The sequence below is a fragment of the Marmota flaviventris genome, chromosome 2 (genome assembly GCF_047511675.1).
Source record: "Marmota flaviventris isolate mMarFla1 chromosome 2, mMarFla1.hap1, whole genome shotgun sequence".
NCBI lineage: Eukaryota > Metazoa > Chordata > Mammalia > Rodentia > Sciuridae > Marmota > Marmota flaviventris.
This window is the reverse complement of record NC_092499.1, coordinates 178,363,950-178,380,506: the sequence shown is the minus strand read 5'-3', so window position 1 is coordinate 178,380,506 and position 16,557 is coordinate 178,363,950. Positions and strand designations below refer to the sequence as shown.

Sequence of the window (16,557 nt, the reverse complement as noted above, 5' to 3'; positions counted from 1 at the left end):
TGAACAAGAAGGCAGGTCTGGAAGGGCCCCGAGAGCTCAGGGGGGCCAAGGCCCTCATTTTACAGACAAGATGACAGGGCCAGAGGAGCCAGCTTTAGACAGAGAAGCAGTCTGAGTAGGAGAGGCAGGCGGTAGCTGCCATGAGATCTCTGGCTTTGTTTGCCCAGCACTGTTTCCTGTCCCCAAACGCGAGATGTTTTGAGGAAAACATTGGCTACTTTGTGATGCTGTTGGGGTCAGCAATCCTAGTACAAAACCTAAGCTAGTCAATCAGGATATTCCATCCCATTGCTGAAATGAGGAGGGGGGCTAGCTTTCTACTCTGTGTACAGATCCCACCTGTAGAAGAAGTAAAAAACAGACATACAGAACCAAAGTGTGGACACAGAGCCCAGACTTAACCATGCTTGAAACGAGAAATCCAAACTTCTCAAACTGTCCAGTTATATCAGCTAGTAGATTTTCTTTGTTTTTGAACTGGGTTTTGGTCATTTGCCACTTACAAGAGATCTCTTCAAATGGGTTGTAGAAAAGGGAGATCCAATTTATTCTGGATGCTCCAAGGACTGTGATTAAGGTCTGAATGTAGAGGTTACAGGGGGCGACTTGTAATCTAAATCAAGAAGACCCTTGAAATGACAGATACTGTCCAGAAAGAGAATGGGGAGGGTCAGGAAGAAATGTCTTTTCTGTTACTGGATGTGCAACAGCAGGGGTCAGCATGTTTTTCTTAAAGGGCCAGATTATAATTTTTTAGGTTTTATAAGCCACATGGTCTCTGTGGCAACTATTCAATTGCCACTGCAGTGTGAAAGCAGCCGCAGATGATATGCACATGAGCACGGCTGTATTCTAATAAAACTATTTCAGGAACAGCTCTGCTGGTCCATGGGCTATAGTTTGCTGACCTCCTGGCTAGATGACCAGCTGCTGGAATTGAAGAGAGAGGCATGGTCACCAGACTGAAAACAGGGGTGTAGCACTGCATTAAATGATCCTCTCTTCTGACATGGAATTTTTGGGAAAAGGTATTCCAAGCCTCAACCTAAGGACTTACAACTCTATTTTGCAAATGTACTCTGATTGCATACAGAGGACTGCTTGCTTTTAGGCTCTGGAGACCCAAAATACTGTGGTAAGAGTGAGTCTTCAGTGTTATCCTTGGAGGTGAGGGGCCTCCCAGAGCCTCCTAAACTCTTCCCACAGTCTGTCTGCTTTATGTGTCATGTAGCAGTCTACCAGTACTGTAGTAGTGCCAGGGCCAGTACTGTGGGGATCTGTTTGCATCCTCACTCACGCCACTCAGAGACAATGAGGTCTGTGAGTCTGCCCTAGTCAGACAGGCTGGGGTCCTGTTCATTAGCCCACACTTACCCTGTGTGGAATCCTGCAGAAAGGAGGTGCTTTTTAACTCTCCTATCACCTACTTTTATTCTTTCCTGTTCTTTTATCTAGTTCCCTGGGAGATACTGTATTATCAGTTTCTCTTACTTCCTATTTAAAAGTGGTACAGGTGACATACTGCCTGTAAGTATTGTCCTAGGGGTATCTTACAGATTTCATATGAAGGCTTGACTCCTACATGTACAGAACACAGATTGTTCTTTCCTAAAAAGGCACATTCTAGAGTAGAAAACAACCCTAGCTGACTGTGGTTCTCCCTGCTCTTGGTGGGAAAGATTCAGACACTGAGATTTCCCCCCAGCGTTCTCCTCTCTACCATGCTGCGTGAGGGCACTAAGGGGATCCCCTCAAGGAGGGTGGTACCTTATTAACAAAATAAAAGATGGCATAGACCAGGACGTAGAATGCAGATCCTCCAGAAACTAGGAAATTTCTCCACCACCAGCGGTAATCCTGAGGAGGAAACAGAGCAGGGGTCACTGCTGTCTCCAGGGCCTCTTCCTGCCACACTGCACAGCTGGCTGAAGGGCTCAAGGCTCACAGTAAGAGTCACATTTAGGTGAGGGAAATATTTTATACCTTTTTTGTGACGGTGGTTACACAATTGTGCACATTTCTAAAAAATGTAGAAGTACAAAATAAAAAGGGTGAATTTTACTATAAATTATACCTTGATTTTAAAAAACTCAACAACAGAATAAAAAAGTAATAACAATTGATATTTCTTGAGCGAATACATCCCATGTATTAAGTAAGTACTTTTTTTGTTTTGGTGCTTAGGATTGAACCCAGGACTTACACATGCTAGGTAAGTGCTCTACCACTGAGCTACATCCCCTAGTCCTTTTTTTGTTTAATTTTTTGAGACAGGGTCTTAATAAGCTGCTGAGAATCTCATTAAATTGCTAAAGCTGTCCTCAAACTTGTGATTCTCCTGACTTAGCTGGGAGGTCACCATGCCAGCCTTCAGCCCTTTTTTAAATTTTTATTTTGAGAGTGGGTCTAGTCAAGTTGTCCAGGCTGGCCTTGAACTTGCGAACCTAAAGGCTCGCCTATGAATAGCTGGGACTGCAGGCTGCACTATCCAGCTCAGCCTGTCAGGCACTTCATAAGAACTACATACGAATCAACTCAACTCATTCACTACTTAATAGCAGCCCTCCAAGTTAGGTCTATTATTATCCCTGTCACTTGGAGGAGCAGCAAAAGGCACAGAGGTTAAGCAACCTACTCAAGATCTAGAGCTACTAATGCAAGAGCCAGATTCCAGCTCACACTGGTAGCTCTAGGGCCAGACTTACCCACTCTGCAAGAGTTTACTCCTAAAGGAAGGGCAGATTACTAATCTGCATCAGATGGGTGGAGAAACTACTACTAGAGAGGACTCGGCACTGATACCATCCTTGTATCAAGTGGAGGGCATTACCTCACACAACTATGCAGTGAGGGAGATATCACCAATCCAGCCTCAAGCTGAGAAATGCAGGCTTGGATAAGGAAGCAACATACTGGTCCAACATTCACGGCCTGAGGCAGGGACCATGGGAAACCCAGACCCAGTTCCCAATGCAGCCTCACTGACCTGTTCCATGCTGGACCCAGCTCCCATACTCTCTTGCTTCCTGGCCCCATTCCCCTCACCTCTGCACACAGCTGGAAGTATACCATGACGATGCTGATTTGCGAACAGGACACCACCAGGATGATGAAAACGAGGAACAGGAAGCCAAAGAGGTAATAAAACTGATTCTCCCAGATTGCCTGTGAACACAGCAGAGCGGGCTTCAGCTGGCCTGCCTCTACTCAGCTGCCCCTTCCCTTGGCATCCCACCTCTAACCAGAGCAGTAATGAGACACCATCGTGACATCATCACAGCCTGTGTGCCTGGTATGTGGCTCTGACTGGCCATTCCTCTCTGGAGCAGGAGGTGAGCCATAATAGTGTTCTTAGGGAGGGGCTATGGCTGATGTAGGTGGCCCCAGCCTGAACATGGTAGCATGAGGAAATAATCAAAAGTACACAGCAGCCACCGCCACTCAGAGTCAGCTTACCACATGCTGGGTGCTGGGCTCTGTCCTTTATGTTCATCTACAGATACGAGCCCATATAATCTTGCCTATTTATTTAGTTGGTACCAGGGATTGAACCCAGGGGCACTCACCCACATACCCAACCCTTTCTAAAAATTTTTCTATTTTGAGACAGGGCCTCGCTAAATTGCTGAGGGTTGGCTTTGAACTTGTAATCCTCCTGTCTCAGTCTCCCAAACTGCTGGGATTATAGGCATGGACCCCCCACACTGGGCAACCTTGCCCTTTTAGAGCTGAGGAAATTAAGGCTGAGTAAGGGTGGTAATTGGTCCAGGATCACACAGGACAGAATAAAGGGGATTTTCCTGGGAGAGACCTAGGGGCCAAAGGGCAGTCACCTCATTCTCTGACCCTTTTCCTAGGCAGGTCTGGGTGCGCCAGGGTCTTGGTAGGTCTTGGCTGGACCATTACCCTGGAATAGTAGAGACTTGTCCAAAACTGACTTGGGGTATGGCACCACCTGTTCTGGGCGCCCGGCTGGGTCAGCTAGACTTACTGCCGACTTTCCCCCTGGCACTCCCAGCCAGCAGTCATTATTGTCCCAGCAGCAGCACTTTCTGCATGTCGAGCGCCTTGACAGCCCACAAGGATCCTGACAACTAGGGATCATTGCCTCCACTTGCCTGAGGTTTTGGGAAATGTTGACAAGTATTCCCGTCTTTATGGGAAGGGCTCAGAATGGAAGCAGATGCAGCAATGCTATTACTCATGGTGCTAGATGATGGAGCATCACTGAAGCAGCTTCCATGTGCGGCACCCTTTACCGCACCAGATGCCGTACAGATGTATGCTGGCACATCTCCTCAGTCTTCTGACTTTTAAACTATCCTGACAGCAGCTCTGTGACTTAATTTCAGGGTAAGAAAGAGGCTTCCAGAGGTTAAATGACCCATCTGCAATTTCACAGGCAGTGAAGAGGCAGAGTGCTGAGGTGAGAGGGAGGGACCATGCTCAAGAGGCAAGGTGGCATGTGGGGATGGGGACGGGCCAGTACTTACACTGAAGATGAAGAACAGCTCAATGAACATGGCACCAAAGGGCAGGATCCCAGCCATGAGGATGCTGTAGCAGAGCATGAGTGTTAGAACCGCCTACAACCCAGCCACTGGGAAGCTCAAGCTCCTCCCAAGCCAGTGTGAAGAGAGGGTGGTGGTTCTCAGTCTCCCTGCGCCATTGGGCCACTACAACCTTTTGAGAGAGAGGCACGGTGGGCATCATTCTCTCCAGTTCACAGATGGGAAAATGAGGTACAGAGAGGTGAGTGACTTGCTCAAGGTTCAAATGTAGGTCTTAATTTGTCTCATCACACCATCCTCTGTCCCCTTCCCTGTCCTGTTTTCTAGGCTGACACTAAGTCTGGTTGCAATCTGGGCCTCTTATCATGGAGTGAAGTTGGGTTTTGTCAAGGCTACTGGTATGGCTGCAGCCACTGCTGGAGTATAGGTCATAGCACCCTGTGGGGCCTTCCTAAGTAGATGTCTCAGGGGAACATTGGCCTTTTCCACCCAGAAGGCCCCTGCCCGAAGACTCACCCCACAAATCGGTTCATGTACCACCGCTGTTCAGGGATCTGCCGGGGAATCTGGTTTGTACGCACAGGGTTGTCGTATGGTTGCTTGCGGAAGCCAAAGTAGTAGCCCAAGTAGACAAGGGGCAGGGAGATCCCAAACCACATACACAGCAGAGCCACCATGGTGGGAAAGGGCACCTGTGGACACAACACTGTGAGGACCCGATGAGGCCCGATACCCCATTTGGGGTCCATCCAAGGTGGAAGGTGACCTTTTAGGTTCTAGAGAGGGAAAAGCCACACACACAGCAGGTCTACCATCTTGGAGAAGGTTCTGCAGATGCCCACCCTCTCTCTAGGGCTCCTGGCCAGAATCTCATGGGGCCAAGAATTTCCTGGGGGTGGGGAAAGCAGAGTGCATGTAGCAGGCCATTTGGGCTCCCAGTGAAGAAGGAAACTTGGCACCCCAGAAGCTCATCACCCCGGAAGGAAGTGGGGAAGAACAGGGAAGTAAAGGACTAAGAACCTAAAGGGAACATAAAAAGGCCAGAATGAGAGGAAATTACAAGTGGTCCATCATATGTAAAGAGAAGTGAAGAAGAAAAGGGAAAAAACAAAAAGCTGCACAAAGCACTTTCAATTTGGTTGAAGTAAAATACCACTAAATGCAAAAAAGCACTTTATATCACTGTATGTACAGTGCTTTTTTTGGTACTGGGGATTGAACCTAGGAGCTCTTAACTACTGAGCCACATCCCCAGCCCTTTTATTTTTTTCTAAATTTTGAGACAGGGTCTCGCTAAGTTGCTTAGGGCCTCACTAAATTGCTGAGGCTGGCTTTGAACTAATAATCCTCCTGCCTCAGCCTTCAGAACAGCTGGGATTACAGGCATGTGCCATGGGTCTGGCTGGACTCCATTTTAATGAAAACACAATATTTACACATATATGAGCCTTTAAAGGACTCAAGCAAAAACTTAATAGTGCCTCCTTGGATGGAGTGTGGGGGATTTTCTTCATCTTCTTTTGTGCAGTTTCATGATTTAAGTTTCTACAAAAATCATGCCAAAAGAAATGAATTAATATACATAGTATTTAGAATATTTATTTATTACAAAGTAAGCACCATATAAATATTTGTTATTATTTTATAATTTTTAAATTATGTAATTCCACTTAAAATATAGCTATAAAAGGAAAGAACAATAAAAATAACATATATTAAATATCTATATAGTATTTATCTCTGGATGGTTGGATTATGAGTTATTTTTAATTTCCTTAATTTCTCTGTACTTCTCAAAATTTCTATAAGTGTGAATAATGTACAATTGGCATCAGGAGTAATATGTTGAAGAGAACATAAATCCAGGTATGGGAAAAGAGAGGCAGGCATGACTCTATTTCCTGAGGGCAGTTTCCCAAGCTGCTGGGAAGAACCCCGTCCTCTAGCTTCCTGAGCTTGCAGCCTCACCGGGGGACCTTTAACAGGCACCGGCAGTGAAGGGGCAGGTGGTTCTACATGCTAAGGCTGGGGTGGCAAATACCTGCCCCCTAGTACCACAGCCCTGCTCTCCTACCCTCCAGAGTCCAAAGCCATACTCAGTGAGCCTCAGTGTGCACAACTCCCATGTGTGGCTGCTGGCAACACAACCGACTGGTGTGGGTGGGATCCCCACTCAAAGGATAAGACTACCTATTCCTGCCTACCCTTGCTGCTCTACCTGCAGGGGCTAGCTAGGGCAGGACACTAGGTAGGAGAGTCCTATTTTGGGATACTGACCTAGCATATTCATGCCGGGCAGCTCTGCTTTGATTGAGACAAAGGGGAATTCCCCAGCTAGCTGCTGGACCATGAAAACCTCCCTTTAGAGAAGTAAGCTTTGGCCAACTGAGAGCCTACAGAGGCCAGTGCCCAGATACATGCAGAAAATGGGCAGTGCTAGGGAAACCCCAGCCAGCCCTTGACCCCTAGGGCTGGGAACACAACTTTGGGGACTTAGAAAAGGGAAGGGAACAGCAGGAAGTTACCCTGGGGAGTGGGACAGAATACCACTGGCTGCCCCCCCTTGCTGGGGAGGGGCTGGGAGGGAATGGACAGGACACTTACCGCTCCAGATGAGTGCTTTCCCCAGATGAAGCAATTCAATATGAAGCAGATGCCAAAGACCACGCCAGGGTACAGTGTTGCCGTCTGGGAGCAAGAGGGGCCAGGCTGGGGAGCTGTATCCAGGGAGTTCCCACCTGTTCCCAGTGGGGCTTCCTGACCAGTTTCAAATCCTCCTTGTCCTTCAAAACTCAGCTCAAGTATCATTCTTTTTTGAAGCATTCCCCCAAGAATAGTCAGGTCTTGGTGCTATGCCTTCTTAGATCCCTGAAATGGCTCCTTCCTTACTTTCATCCCAGTGAGCAATTATAGATAGTCCCCAAATTACGAAGGTTCTACTTCACATTTTTTTGACTTTATAATGGTGTAAAAGCAACAGGCCTCCAGGAGAAACCATGCTTGATATTCTGAGGGTTAAGTGTGTTAAATGCATTTTTGAGTCAAGATATTCTCAACTTATGATGGGGTTACTGGGATGTGATCCCATTTTAAGTCAAGGAGTGCATTTTTGCTACCTGAGAAGGTGCATGCCTGCCTTTCCTCAATAGTGAGTTCCCTGGGAGGAGTGAGAACAGCATGTTCTCTGATGGACTTCCATCATTTAAAACACAGAGCAGAATACATACTCATTAAATAAGAAAATGAATAAACTTTCACAAAATATGTATGCCTAGGCCCTGGCCCAAACCACCTAGAATGACAGTTAGCTTTGAATCTTAGGGATAGCAAATGCTGGGACAGGCACTATCTCACCCAACCTCACTATAGGTTTAGAAGAAAACGACTAACATTACCCCCTTTAAAGACAGGGACACTAAAGTTTGAGGGTTGAACAGAGGTTCACATCCACGCAGTCTAATTCCTAAGCCAGACTGTGGTTTCTAGTCAGTCAGAATCTTCGGCTGTGTGAGTACAGGGAACCAAAACCTCAGACTTATACGTAAGCCTCCTTCTTTCCATGCTGGGGCCAACAGCCAGCCAGGATTTCCAGGCAAGTCACTGACCACAAGGACCATGGCTCCCTACAACCTGGCACTCAACTTCCACTTCCAGTTTCATTTTGGGGCCACAGTCCCTCCCACCCAGTAACTGGTCGCTGCTCCTTCATGTTCCTGCCCCTGGGCCTTTATACAGTCATCACCTTGGGGTATCTGCTTCCTGCCTAGGCTTCTGCTATCCCAAGGCCCTTACGTGCACAGTCTCTTTCCACCCATACAACCCCAAGAGGTTGATGGAACTATCCCCACTGGAGAGATGAGAAAACAGGCTCAAAGGGCTTCTCATGATTATCAATCTGGGAAAAAACAGATCCGGGACTGGGACTTAGGCAATCCCAGAGCCTGCGGCCCTTCTGCTGGCTGCTTCCCTCTGTCTGAAACTCCTCTCTAAGGACCAGCTCAAAGGCTACTTCCTCTTTTCATGTTCTCCTTCAATGCAGAGAATTCCTCTTCTGCCTTCCTGGCTGAAATTTATGGGCTAGGCACTGTGTCAGTCACCAGGAGTATGAACAAGGAGAAATGTTCCATGGAGACGGGACTCAGATCCCCCTAGGTGAGATTCACTCCTAGGACTGTTCCTATTTCTATGATCTTTTCTGTTGCTAAACTCTTTCCCCGATCCCCCGGAGGACAGGGAAAGGCAAGGGCCATCCTCACTGCAGATAAATGAAGGCACCACATTTGGGAAACATGCTGGCAGTCATGTGGGCCTGGCCTCTTCTGTCCTGGTAGGTGATTCTCTCTACTATCCTGTTGGGCATAGTGTTTTCCTGTGGCATTGCCAACTGAAATCCTATCATTCTGTGTCCCCTATTTCTTCTCTTGCTTGAGCCATTGAACAATGTAGACTGAGAATAACCCAAGTCCAAACCCTTACTTTATTATGGGACAACCAAGGCCCTGAGAGGTCCTTCTGTGAGCCTACAGGTAAAAGCCCAGAACTGCTGACCCTCAGACCTGAGTCCTCCCTGCTCCATCATGCTGCTGTTTAGTCCTTGCCTGATCCCCACCAGGGCCTGCCTATGCTCCTCCTGAGGAGCCCAAGAAGGAGTCTCTTTGTTCCCATCAAATGCCAGAGGGGGGTTTAGGAAACTTACACAGAAGGCTCCTTTCTTCCATCGATGGCCTTTTAGAGTGCGGTACAGACGGCCAGCAGAAAATCCACCAAACACCCTGTGGGAAAAGGGCAGAGGGGCGCACACCAAGGGTGGCCTGTTAGTAACACGAAGGAACCTTGTGCCAGCCCCTGGGAGCATGCTCACACCTACCCCATGAACATGAAGAGGAAACAGGCTGTGGTCATAAGAGCTCCCCGGCTGGAGGGTGACAGCATCCCAAGCATGGCCACGACTGAGGAGGGAAGGGGGACAGTCAGGGTGGCATATTTGCCAGGTCCCCAGTTCCTGCCTCGGGCAGGCTGACAGGATCCTGGGTAGATAGGATTAGAAGAGTCTCCTTGGGCCTTCTCAATATCCCTTCCTCTCTACAGGAAAAGACTAGGTCTTAGCTGGGGCTCACAGGGGTACGGCAGCTTCTGGACCCTGGCTGGCCAAATCTTAACTATAGCTTCTAGTCCACAGATCCAGGTACTTGACTGAGAAATGCCACCTCACTGAATGCGCATTCTTGACTTTGCAAGGGGGAGATTAGTTTCTCCATTTCTCAGATGAGAAAACTGAGGCTTAAAACGATTAGGTGGCTTATCCAAGGCCATAAAGCCTGGAGGCATGAGGCTGAGATACAAATTTAGGCACAGTGACTCTAGAGCTGTTTGTGACTATTATACACTAGTATTTTTTGTTTGTTAAAGAGTTCAGTCTTAATCCTGGTATTGACTTTGGGTCAGTCACTTAACCTGACTGCAAAAGGAAGTCAACCTCACAGCAGTGATATGAGGCTTTACTGATAGAGTGGACATAGTGGGGCTCCATAAATGAAGCTAGAAAGTCATGAGGAGATTACCATTCCCAGGGACTGGGTCTGCTGCTGGGATGCTGCCAGCAGTTGTCTGGCCCAGAGAGGTGGAAACGCCTGCTTCTTGCTGAGTGCTTAGATCGCCCCTGGAAGCCCACCCTTTTCGAGGCACATGGAAAAAGAGCTAAGCTTCCAGATCAGGTCCTTGGTCCTCTGGGCCCCAAACTCAGCCTAGTGGCCCACTCACAGATGACGATGAGGATCATACAGAAGAGCTGAATGCCTGAGCCCAGCAGGGAGCTAAGAATCATGGGGTACTGGGGTGGCCTGAAGACGTCACCATGCACCAGCTTCCACCCAGATTCTTCCATGGTGTCTTCCTGTAGCAAAGGGCCAGAGAGTGAGACAGGTTTGTGAGGATGAGGACAGCTCCTACTGGAGTCACCCCCAAGGACCCAGGCCCCCAGGACCCCAGACCTGGGTTGAGAGTCCCTCAGGTGTCAATCACTACTGTTCTGATACAGGAGTGTAAAATGATAGGAGAAAACGCTTCTCAGAACTGTCATACAGGGAAGGGATGCCACAAACATGATGCTTGTAGTGCATGAAAGAGAAGTCTCCTGATTCTACAAATTTGGTGCATGGAAAAATAATAAAAGCATACCAGCACACTGAGATGGTAACTTAGTCATTTTTAGGTAGTGAGATTTAGGAGCACTTTATTTATTTGTTTATTTTTTGACTACAAAAGAAATAAATATTTGTGTAAAAAAAAAAAAAAGGAGGTATATATCTTGAAATTCAAGTAAACAAAAAACAATACTATGGAACAATTTTTTAAAATACGGATAGATATAAAAGTAATGCTCTATACTTAAGTAATGTTTAAACATTATCATAGGATAATGATACTTCTCCCCCTGCCCCACCCCATGCCGGGGATTGAATTCAGGGGTCTTACATATGTTAGGCAAATGCTGTACCACTAAGCTACATCTCCAGCCTGATACCATGTTTTGGTATATTTGCTTTAGTCTTTTATATATGTTTGTGTGCCAAGTATACATATGTTTAAACATTAAAAGTGACACCTTCTGTGTAGTTTTTTATTTTCAGTTGGTATTTGATCATGAGCATCTCAAGTCAATAAACACTTCTTTGAAATTATATTTCAAAGCTGCAATAAATGTTTCTAGACCAAGTGTTTGGTTCTTTCATTAGGAAAATTCTATAATTACTGTGGCAAAGCAAGTTGCTATTTTATAGTTTTTGAGAAGTACTATTAAATACTTTTCAGAAAATCACCAAATTTCCCTTCCATGGGTGGAATGGGAAGGTGCTTTTATATTAATCTTGCAAACAATTAGTACTATTAAAAAAAATTGAGAGCTGGGGATGTAGCGTAGTGGAGAGCCCTTGTCTAGCATGTATAAGGTCCTGGGTTTGGTTCTCAATGTCCCAAAAAAATCTATGCCAATTTGATGGTCATTTTCTCATGATTAAATCTGCCAGCTGGGGGGTTATTCCTAAAGCAAAAACAATTTTTCATAAGCTTACTGGCCATGTATTCCTTGTCTATAAATTTGATGTTTAGCATTATATTAATGATGTTAGGTTTTTGAGTTCTTTAAAAGAATTCTGTACAATTTGTTGTTGTTGTTGTTGAAGCAGTCTGGGGATTGAACCCAGGCCCTTGAACATGCTAGGCAAGTGCTGTACCACTGAGCTATATCCCTAGCTCCTCTGTACTTTTTTTTTTTAAAAATAAATCTCTAAAAGTTTTGGCACCAAGCTGACCTTTTTTTTTAGTTGTAGCTGGAAATGATACTTTTATTTTATTTATTTATTTTTAAAAAATATTTTTTAGTTGTTGATGGACGTTTATTCCATTTATTTGCATGTGGTGCTGAGAATTGAACCCAGTGCCTCATGCATGCTAGGCAAGTGTTCTACCACTGAGCCCTAGCCCTGTACTTGTTTATTGAAGTTTGTGAGAAATATTGTTTTGCCATTTCATTTGTTTGCTTTCTTGTATATCTGACATGCAGTTTTAAATTTTTTAATGTCATATTAATCAAGTTTTATTCCTGTGACTTCTTCCATTGCTATTATACTATGATATCAGAAATATCAAGCCCATCATTTTGGGTAGTTAAAATTTTTTGGTGGGGCGGCTAGGCACTGGGGATTAAACCCAAGGGCACTCTACCAGTGAGCTATACTCCTCAGCTCTTTTTTTTTCTTATTTTAATATCTTGTTTTTTAGTTGTAGTTTGACACTATACCTTTATTTTATTTTTACGTGGTACTGAGGATTGAACCCAGCACCCCACATGTGCTAGGTGAGCACTCTACCGCTAAGCCACAAGCCCAGCCCCTTAGGCTCTTTTTTAAAATTTTGAGACAGGGTCTCCCTAAGTTGCCAAGCTGGCCTTGAACTTGCAATCCTTCTGCCTTAACCTCCATTATAGGTATGTGCCACTGCATGTGATGGGGTCGTTTAACACTTTTGAGGTTTACTGCCTGAGTGACTGCAGTCAGAAATCGTGGGCGCGTGCACGCACACGCACACTCACACCCCGGACTGCCCTCCCTTTCCCAGCCCATCCATCCCAAGACCTCATACAATGTCATCCTCCTTGTTATAGTTGGCGATGTCCTTCCTGAGGGTCCGAATAATAATCATGCTCAGGATGCCTGAAACAGAGGAGGGAGGGAGAGTTTTGAGTGTGGTTAACTGCTGTCTGTATTCTGAGCCCTCCAGCAGGACTAGGCCATGTGGCCACTTCAGCTCCTCCCCTGGGCAGAACTCCACTCAAGCTGACTAGAGAGAGGTGTGCAGAAACAAAGGGCTGCTACGATGGGTGGGAGAGCCACAGGACACTGTTTTTTTATGTCAGGAAGGAGAGTATCTCAGCCTCTTCATGGCTTAGTCCTCCTGGCTTCTCTGGCTTCATCTCTCCCAGGCTCGCTCTCACCCAACACTGAGTCCACAGCTCGTCTCTTTCTCACCTCCATGCTGTACTCCAACTGGGAATACCCATGCTGCCCTGACAGCCTCCTACGCACTTTTCAAGACTCATTCCGGGCATCATTGCCTGTTAGTGCCCCCAACTAGCTCAGAGACACCGGCTGCCCCTGTCCTGATTTGGCCTTTCAACTTCCCAAGGCAGCAGTATAGCTGTTAGCAGAGCAAACTCTATGATTCTGATTCACTTAACGCTTTTAGGCTTAGCTCATGGGGATGAAGGACTGAGATGTTTGTAAAGTACTAGGATAGCAGCTGGCCCCTTGGCAAATGTTTAATAAATAGTAGCTTGCACAGTCTTTGCTTCTCATGACACTGAAATGATCAGTGTCTCTTTACCTCTGTCCACTGCCCTCTCACCATCGGGCTTCCTGCCAAGCATGTCTCACTGCAGGGCTGCAACCCTGGTTGGAATAGTTCTTCCCTGGGTCTCTGAATGGTGGCTCTTCCCCTTCATTCAGAGAAGACTTCCCTATAGTAGCCTTCACCTTTTCTTCCACTTTTGAATACTTGATCCCTCTCTTTATCTGCTCCATGAAGCATTTGTTACTATCTGGAATACCACTACTTATTTGATGTTTTGTTTCCTCCCATCACTAGTTTGTAGATTCTGGACAGAGAGGACTGACTGGTTGGCTTGCTCAATACCTTATCACCAGCATCTGGCACTGCACCTGGTACAGACTACGCAACAATAAAGTGTTACTGAATTATCAATGAATGTGTGTGCAAACAGATCCAATTTCCTCTAGTGAGCTCTCAGCAGAGACTGAATCTTGTTCACTTCAGTATATTTGGTGCCTAGCATAGATCCTGACCCACACTGGGCCCTGAGGACAAATCAGAAATCCCCCCACTGGGTCCTCTCCACCTGTTGACCCACAGAGCTCTCACCTGACAGGAAGAAGACCACCACAACTGAGTTGATGATGGAAAACCAGTGGATCTGCACATCGCTCATGGTCAGGTAGGTATCCCAGCGAGAGGCCCATTTGATGTCACTTTCCTGATAGGCAAGAGGAAGCAGAATCAGGCCTCCTGTTCTTAAATCCAGGCCCAGACTAGACCTTCTCCCCTGCCAGTGAGCTCTGGTTCCTTCTCACCTCCCAGTGCACAGAGTAGGTGAAGTACAGCTGATTCTCCTTGGTGGGGTCAATTTCTTGGGGTGAGGAGTTGGTACCCTCAGGCAGGGTACATGAGCTCTTCTCATCTGCTTTGAGGTCTGTGAGAAACAAGAGACTCAGTCTGTTCCCATGGTGGCCAGTACCACTATCCAAGGGCTGTTCTGGGGCTCCCCTCAAGGCTACTTACTGCTGGGACTCTGGCCTCAAGGGTCTGAGAGCTCAGCAGGCAACAGTGGCTTTTAAAATTATATCCCCTAGGGCCCTGACCTTCCAAAGGGCCTTTGGGGCTGCGAGAGATGTATGCATGGGGGGAGGGGAGGGGAAGGGGGGAAGAGAGGGGTCCAAGTCTAAGCCCCTCCTTTAGGCAATCAATCTCTTGCACTTGATTCAAACATCCACTTACTTATTCAGTCAGGCCCATTCAGCACACGATAGTGGCTCATTCTATCATGTTTGCTCATTCACTCAGTCTGCCCCCATGACTTTAATCACTTAGGTGCTATCTCCATTCATTTAATCATTTTTTCATTCTGCCATTGCCCCATTCATTCAGCCAACAAACATATGATAGGCACCAAGTATGTGCCAGGAACTGTGCTGGGTGCTAGAGATAAAATGGTGAGAAAAGGAGACAGAGACTCTAATCTCAATGAGTCACTGATGGAGCAGAAACCTCAAAATAATCAAAATAATCTTTGAGCGTGTCCATCATGCTCATAGGAGAGGCAGCATGGTGCCCTTAAAGTATGGGATCTGCTTTATAAGGCTTCTGTGTATGACTCTGGCCTGCTGCTTAATTGAAGACCTCCCTGTGGAGTGAGGGCCTACAGGGGAGGGGGAGCTGGATCAGGTCCTATAAAGCCTGTCAGGACTGGGCTAGGATCTCAAAATCCCACATAACTGCTGACCCTGGGCAATTTTAGTCTGTACCAATCACTCACACAGAGGGGAACAAGACGGCTGCTGCCCAGCAGCTTTGCCTGCATCCTTACTCCTTGTACTGCAACCCAGGGTGAGCTGCCTGGTTCTTGTGAAGAGGCTCAACAAAGCCTCACTTGCTGTTTGGTCTCACCCAAGTTACCAACCTCTCTGAGCCTCTGACTCCTCATAGGTAATCAACACCCTCCTGGGGTTGCTAGATGGTGGTAAGCTGGTGGGTGCCCAGCCTATGACATAGCAGATGTCAACTTTCCCTTGATCCCCACATTCTCTTCTGGAAATACAGTGACCCTTCTGTGGCCAGACCCATACTTTACACCTGGGCCTACTGGCCAGTTCAGGGGTGAGAAATGAGAAAACTGAGTGGGAAGCACAGGCCCATCCAGCCCTGCCCCACTGGTCAGACCTCCCCACTCACCCTCCAGCCTGATGCTCTGGGGAATCACCTCGAAGCGGACGACGCGGTATGTATGCTCCTGGTCCTCCTCCATGTCCTCCCGGTGGTAGTAAAGGATGAACGAGAGGTGATTGTGAAGGTAGATCTAAAAGAGAGTAACAGAGAGAACAATACAGCTGGCAGCCAAGAAACAATCAGAAGCCACTCAGAGAGACCAGCCCAGGCACTAGGTCCCTCCCCTCGTCCAACATGCCTGGTTGTACCAACCTTCCAAAAACACTGCTTTCTTCCTATCACCCTCCAACTCCGAAGCTCTCCAGGGCTCCCTGGGGGTTATCAGATAAAAGTCCTATTTCCTCAGCCTGGCATTCAAGGCCTTCTACCCTCTGACCCAAACAGAGCTGGCCATCAGCATCTTCTAAGACACACTAGTCCACCTGGTTTCCCCAGCCCCTGCCTGCCTCACAGTCCTCCATTCTCATATTCATTGCAGCTCGCAAGCCAGCACCACTTCCTCTTGGCTCAAGCCTGCCTATTTTCCAAGGCCTACCTCCCCTGTGGCACCTGGATGCACAACGAGCTTCCCTGCTAATCAGCTGAGAGGACCCAAGGCCTCACACTGCGAATTTGCTCCCAAATAGGATAGAAGTCCTTTGAGTACAGGGGCTGCACCTCAAATGAAATCTTTTTGTCCTTTACTCCTTAAGTAATATGTTTTCAGTTTAGAAAATGGGATAACATGTAAAGAGAACAGTTAGTCACTGTCGCCACTATTAGCTTATTCCTGGGATTTACATCACAAAGCGCTCACAGATTTACCCTGAAGAACAACCCCAGGGGGTGAATATCATTATTATACACATTTACAGATTCAGAAACCCAGGCTGCCCACCTGCTCATGCTTGCTACATGGCCCTCTTCTGTATACTGAAGAACTTCCAGATTTGTCTGGTTGAATTCTATAAAAACAAATTCTAAAATTTTAGCAACTGGCTTTCTGCACTCTACAGAATTACCAGAGCCTTATCCAAGGCTGCAGACTTCC

General features: G+C 46.8%; 1 protein-coding gene across 2 annotated transcripts in view; it reads right to left on the bottom strand.

The window, feature by feature from the left end:
- Nucleotides 1–16,557, bottom strand: part of Tm9sf4 (transmembrane 9 superfamily member 4) — a 49,965-nt gene that overhangs the window by 2,755 nt on the left and 30,653 nt on the right. For both annotated transcript variants that reach the window (XM_027945361.3, XM_027945363.2), the window contains 12 exons: nt 15,534–15,657; nt 14,156–14,274; nt 13,947–14,058; nt 12,651–12,721; nt 10,272–10,404; nt 9,379–9,460; nt 9,208–9,283; nt 7,116–7,199; nt 5,028–5,203; nt 4,494–4,557; nt 3,046–3,165; nt 1,768–1,857 (listed from right to left, as the gene is read on the bottom strand). In XM_027945361.3, coding sequence (XP_027801162.1) covers nt 1,768–1,857; nt 3,046–3,165; nt 4,494–4,557; nt 5,028–5,203; nt 7,116–7,199; nt 9,208–9,283; nt 9,379–9,460; nt 10,272–10,404; nt 12,651–12,721; nt 13,947–14,058; nt 14,156–14,274; nt 15,534–15,657 — 1,251 coding nt within the window. The remainder of the gene's footprint in view (nt 1–1,767; nt 1,858–3,045; nt 3,166–4,493; nt 4,558–5,027; nt 5,204–7,115; nt 7,200–9,207; nt 9,284–9,378; nt 9,461–10,271; nt 10,405–12,650; nt 12,722–13,946; nt 14,059–14,155; nt 14,275–15,533; nt 15,658–16,557) is intronic.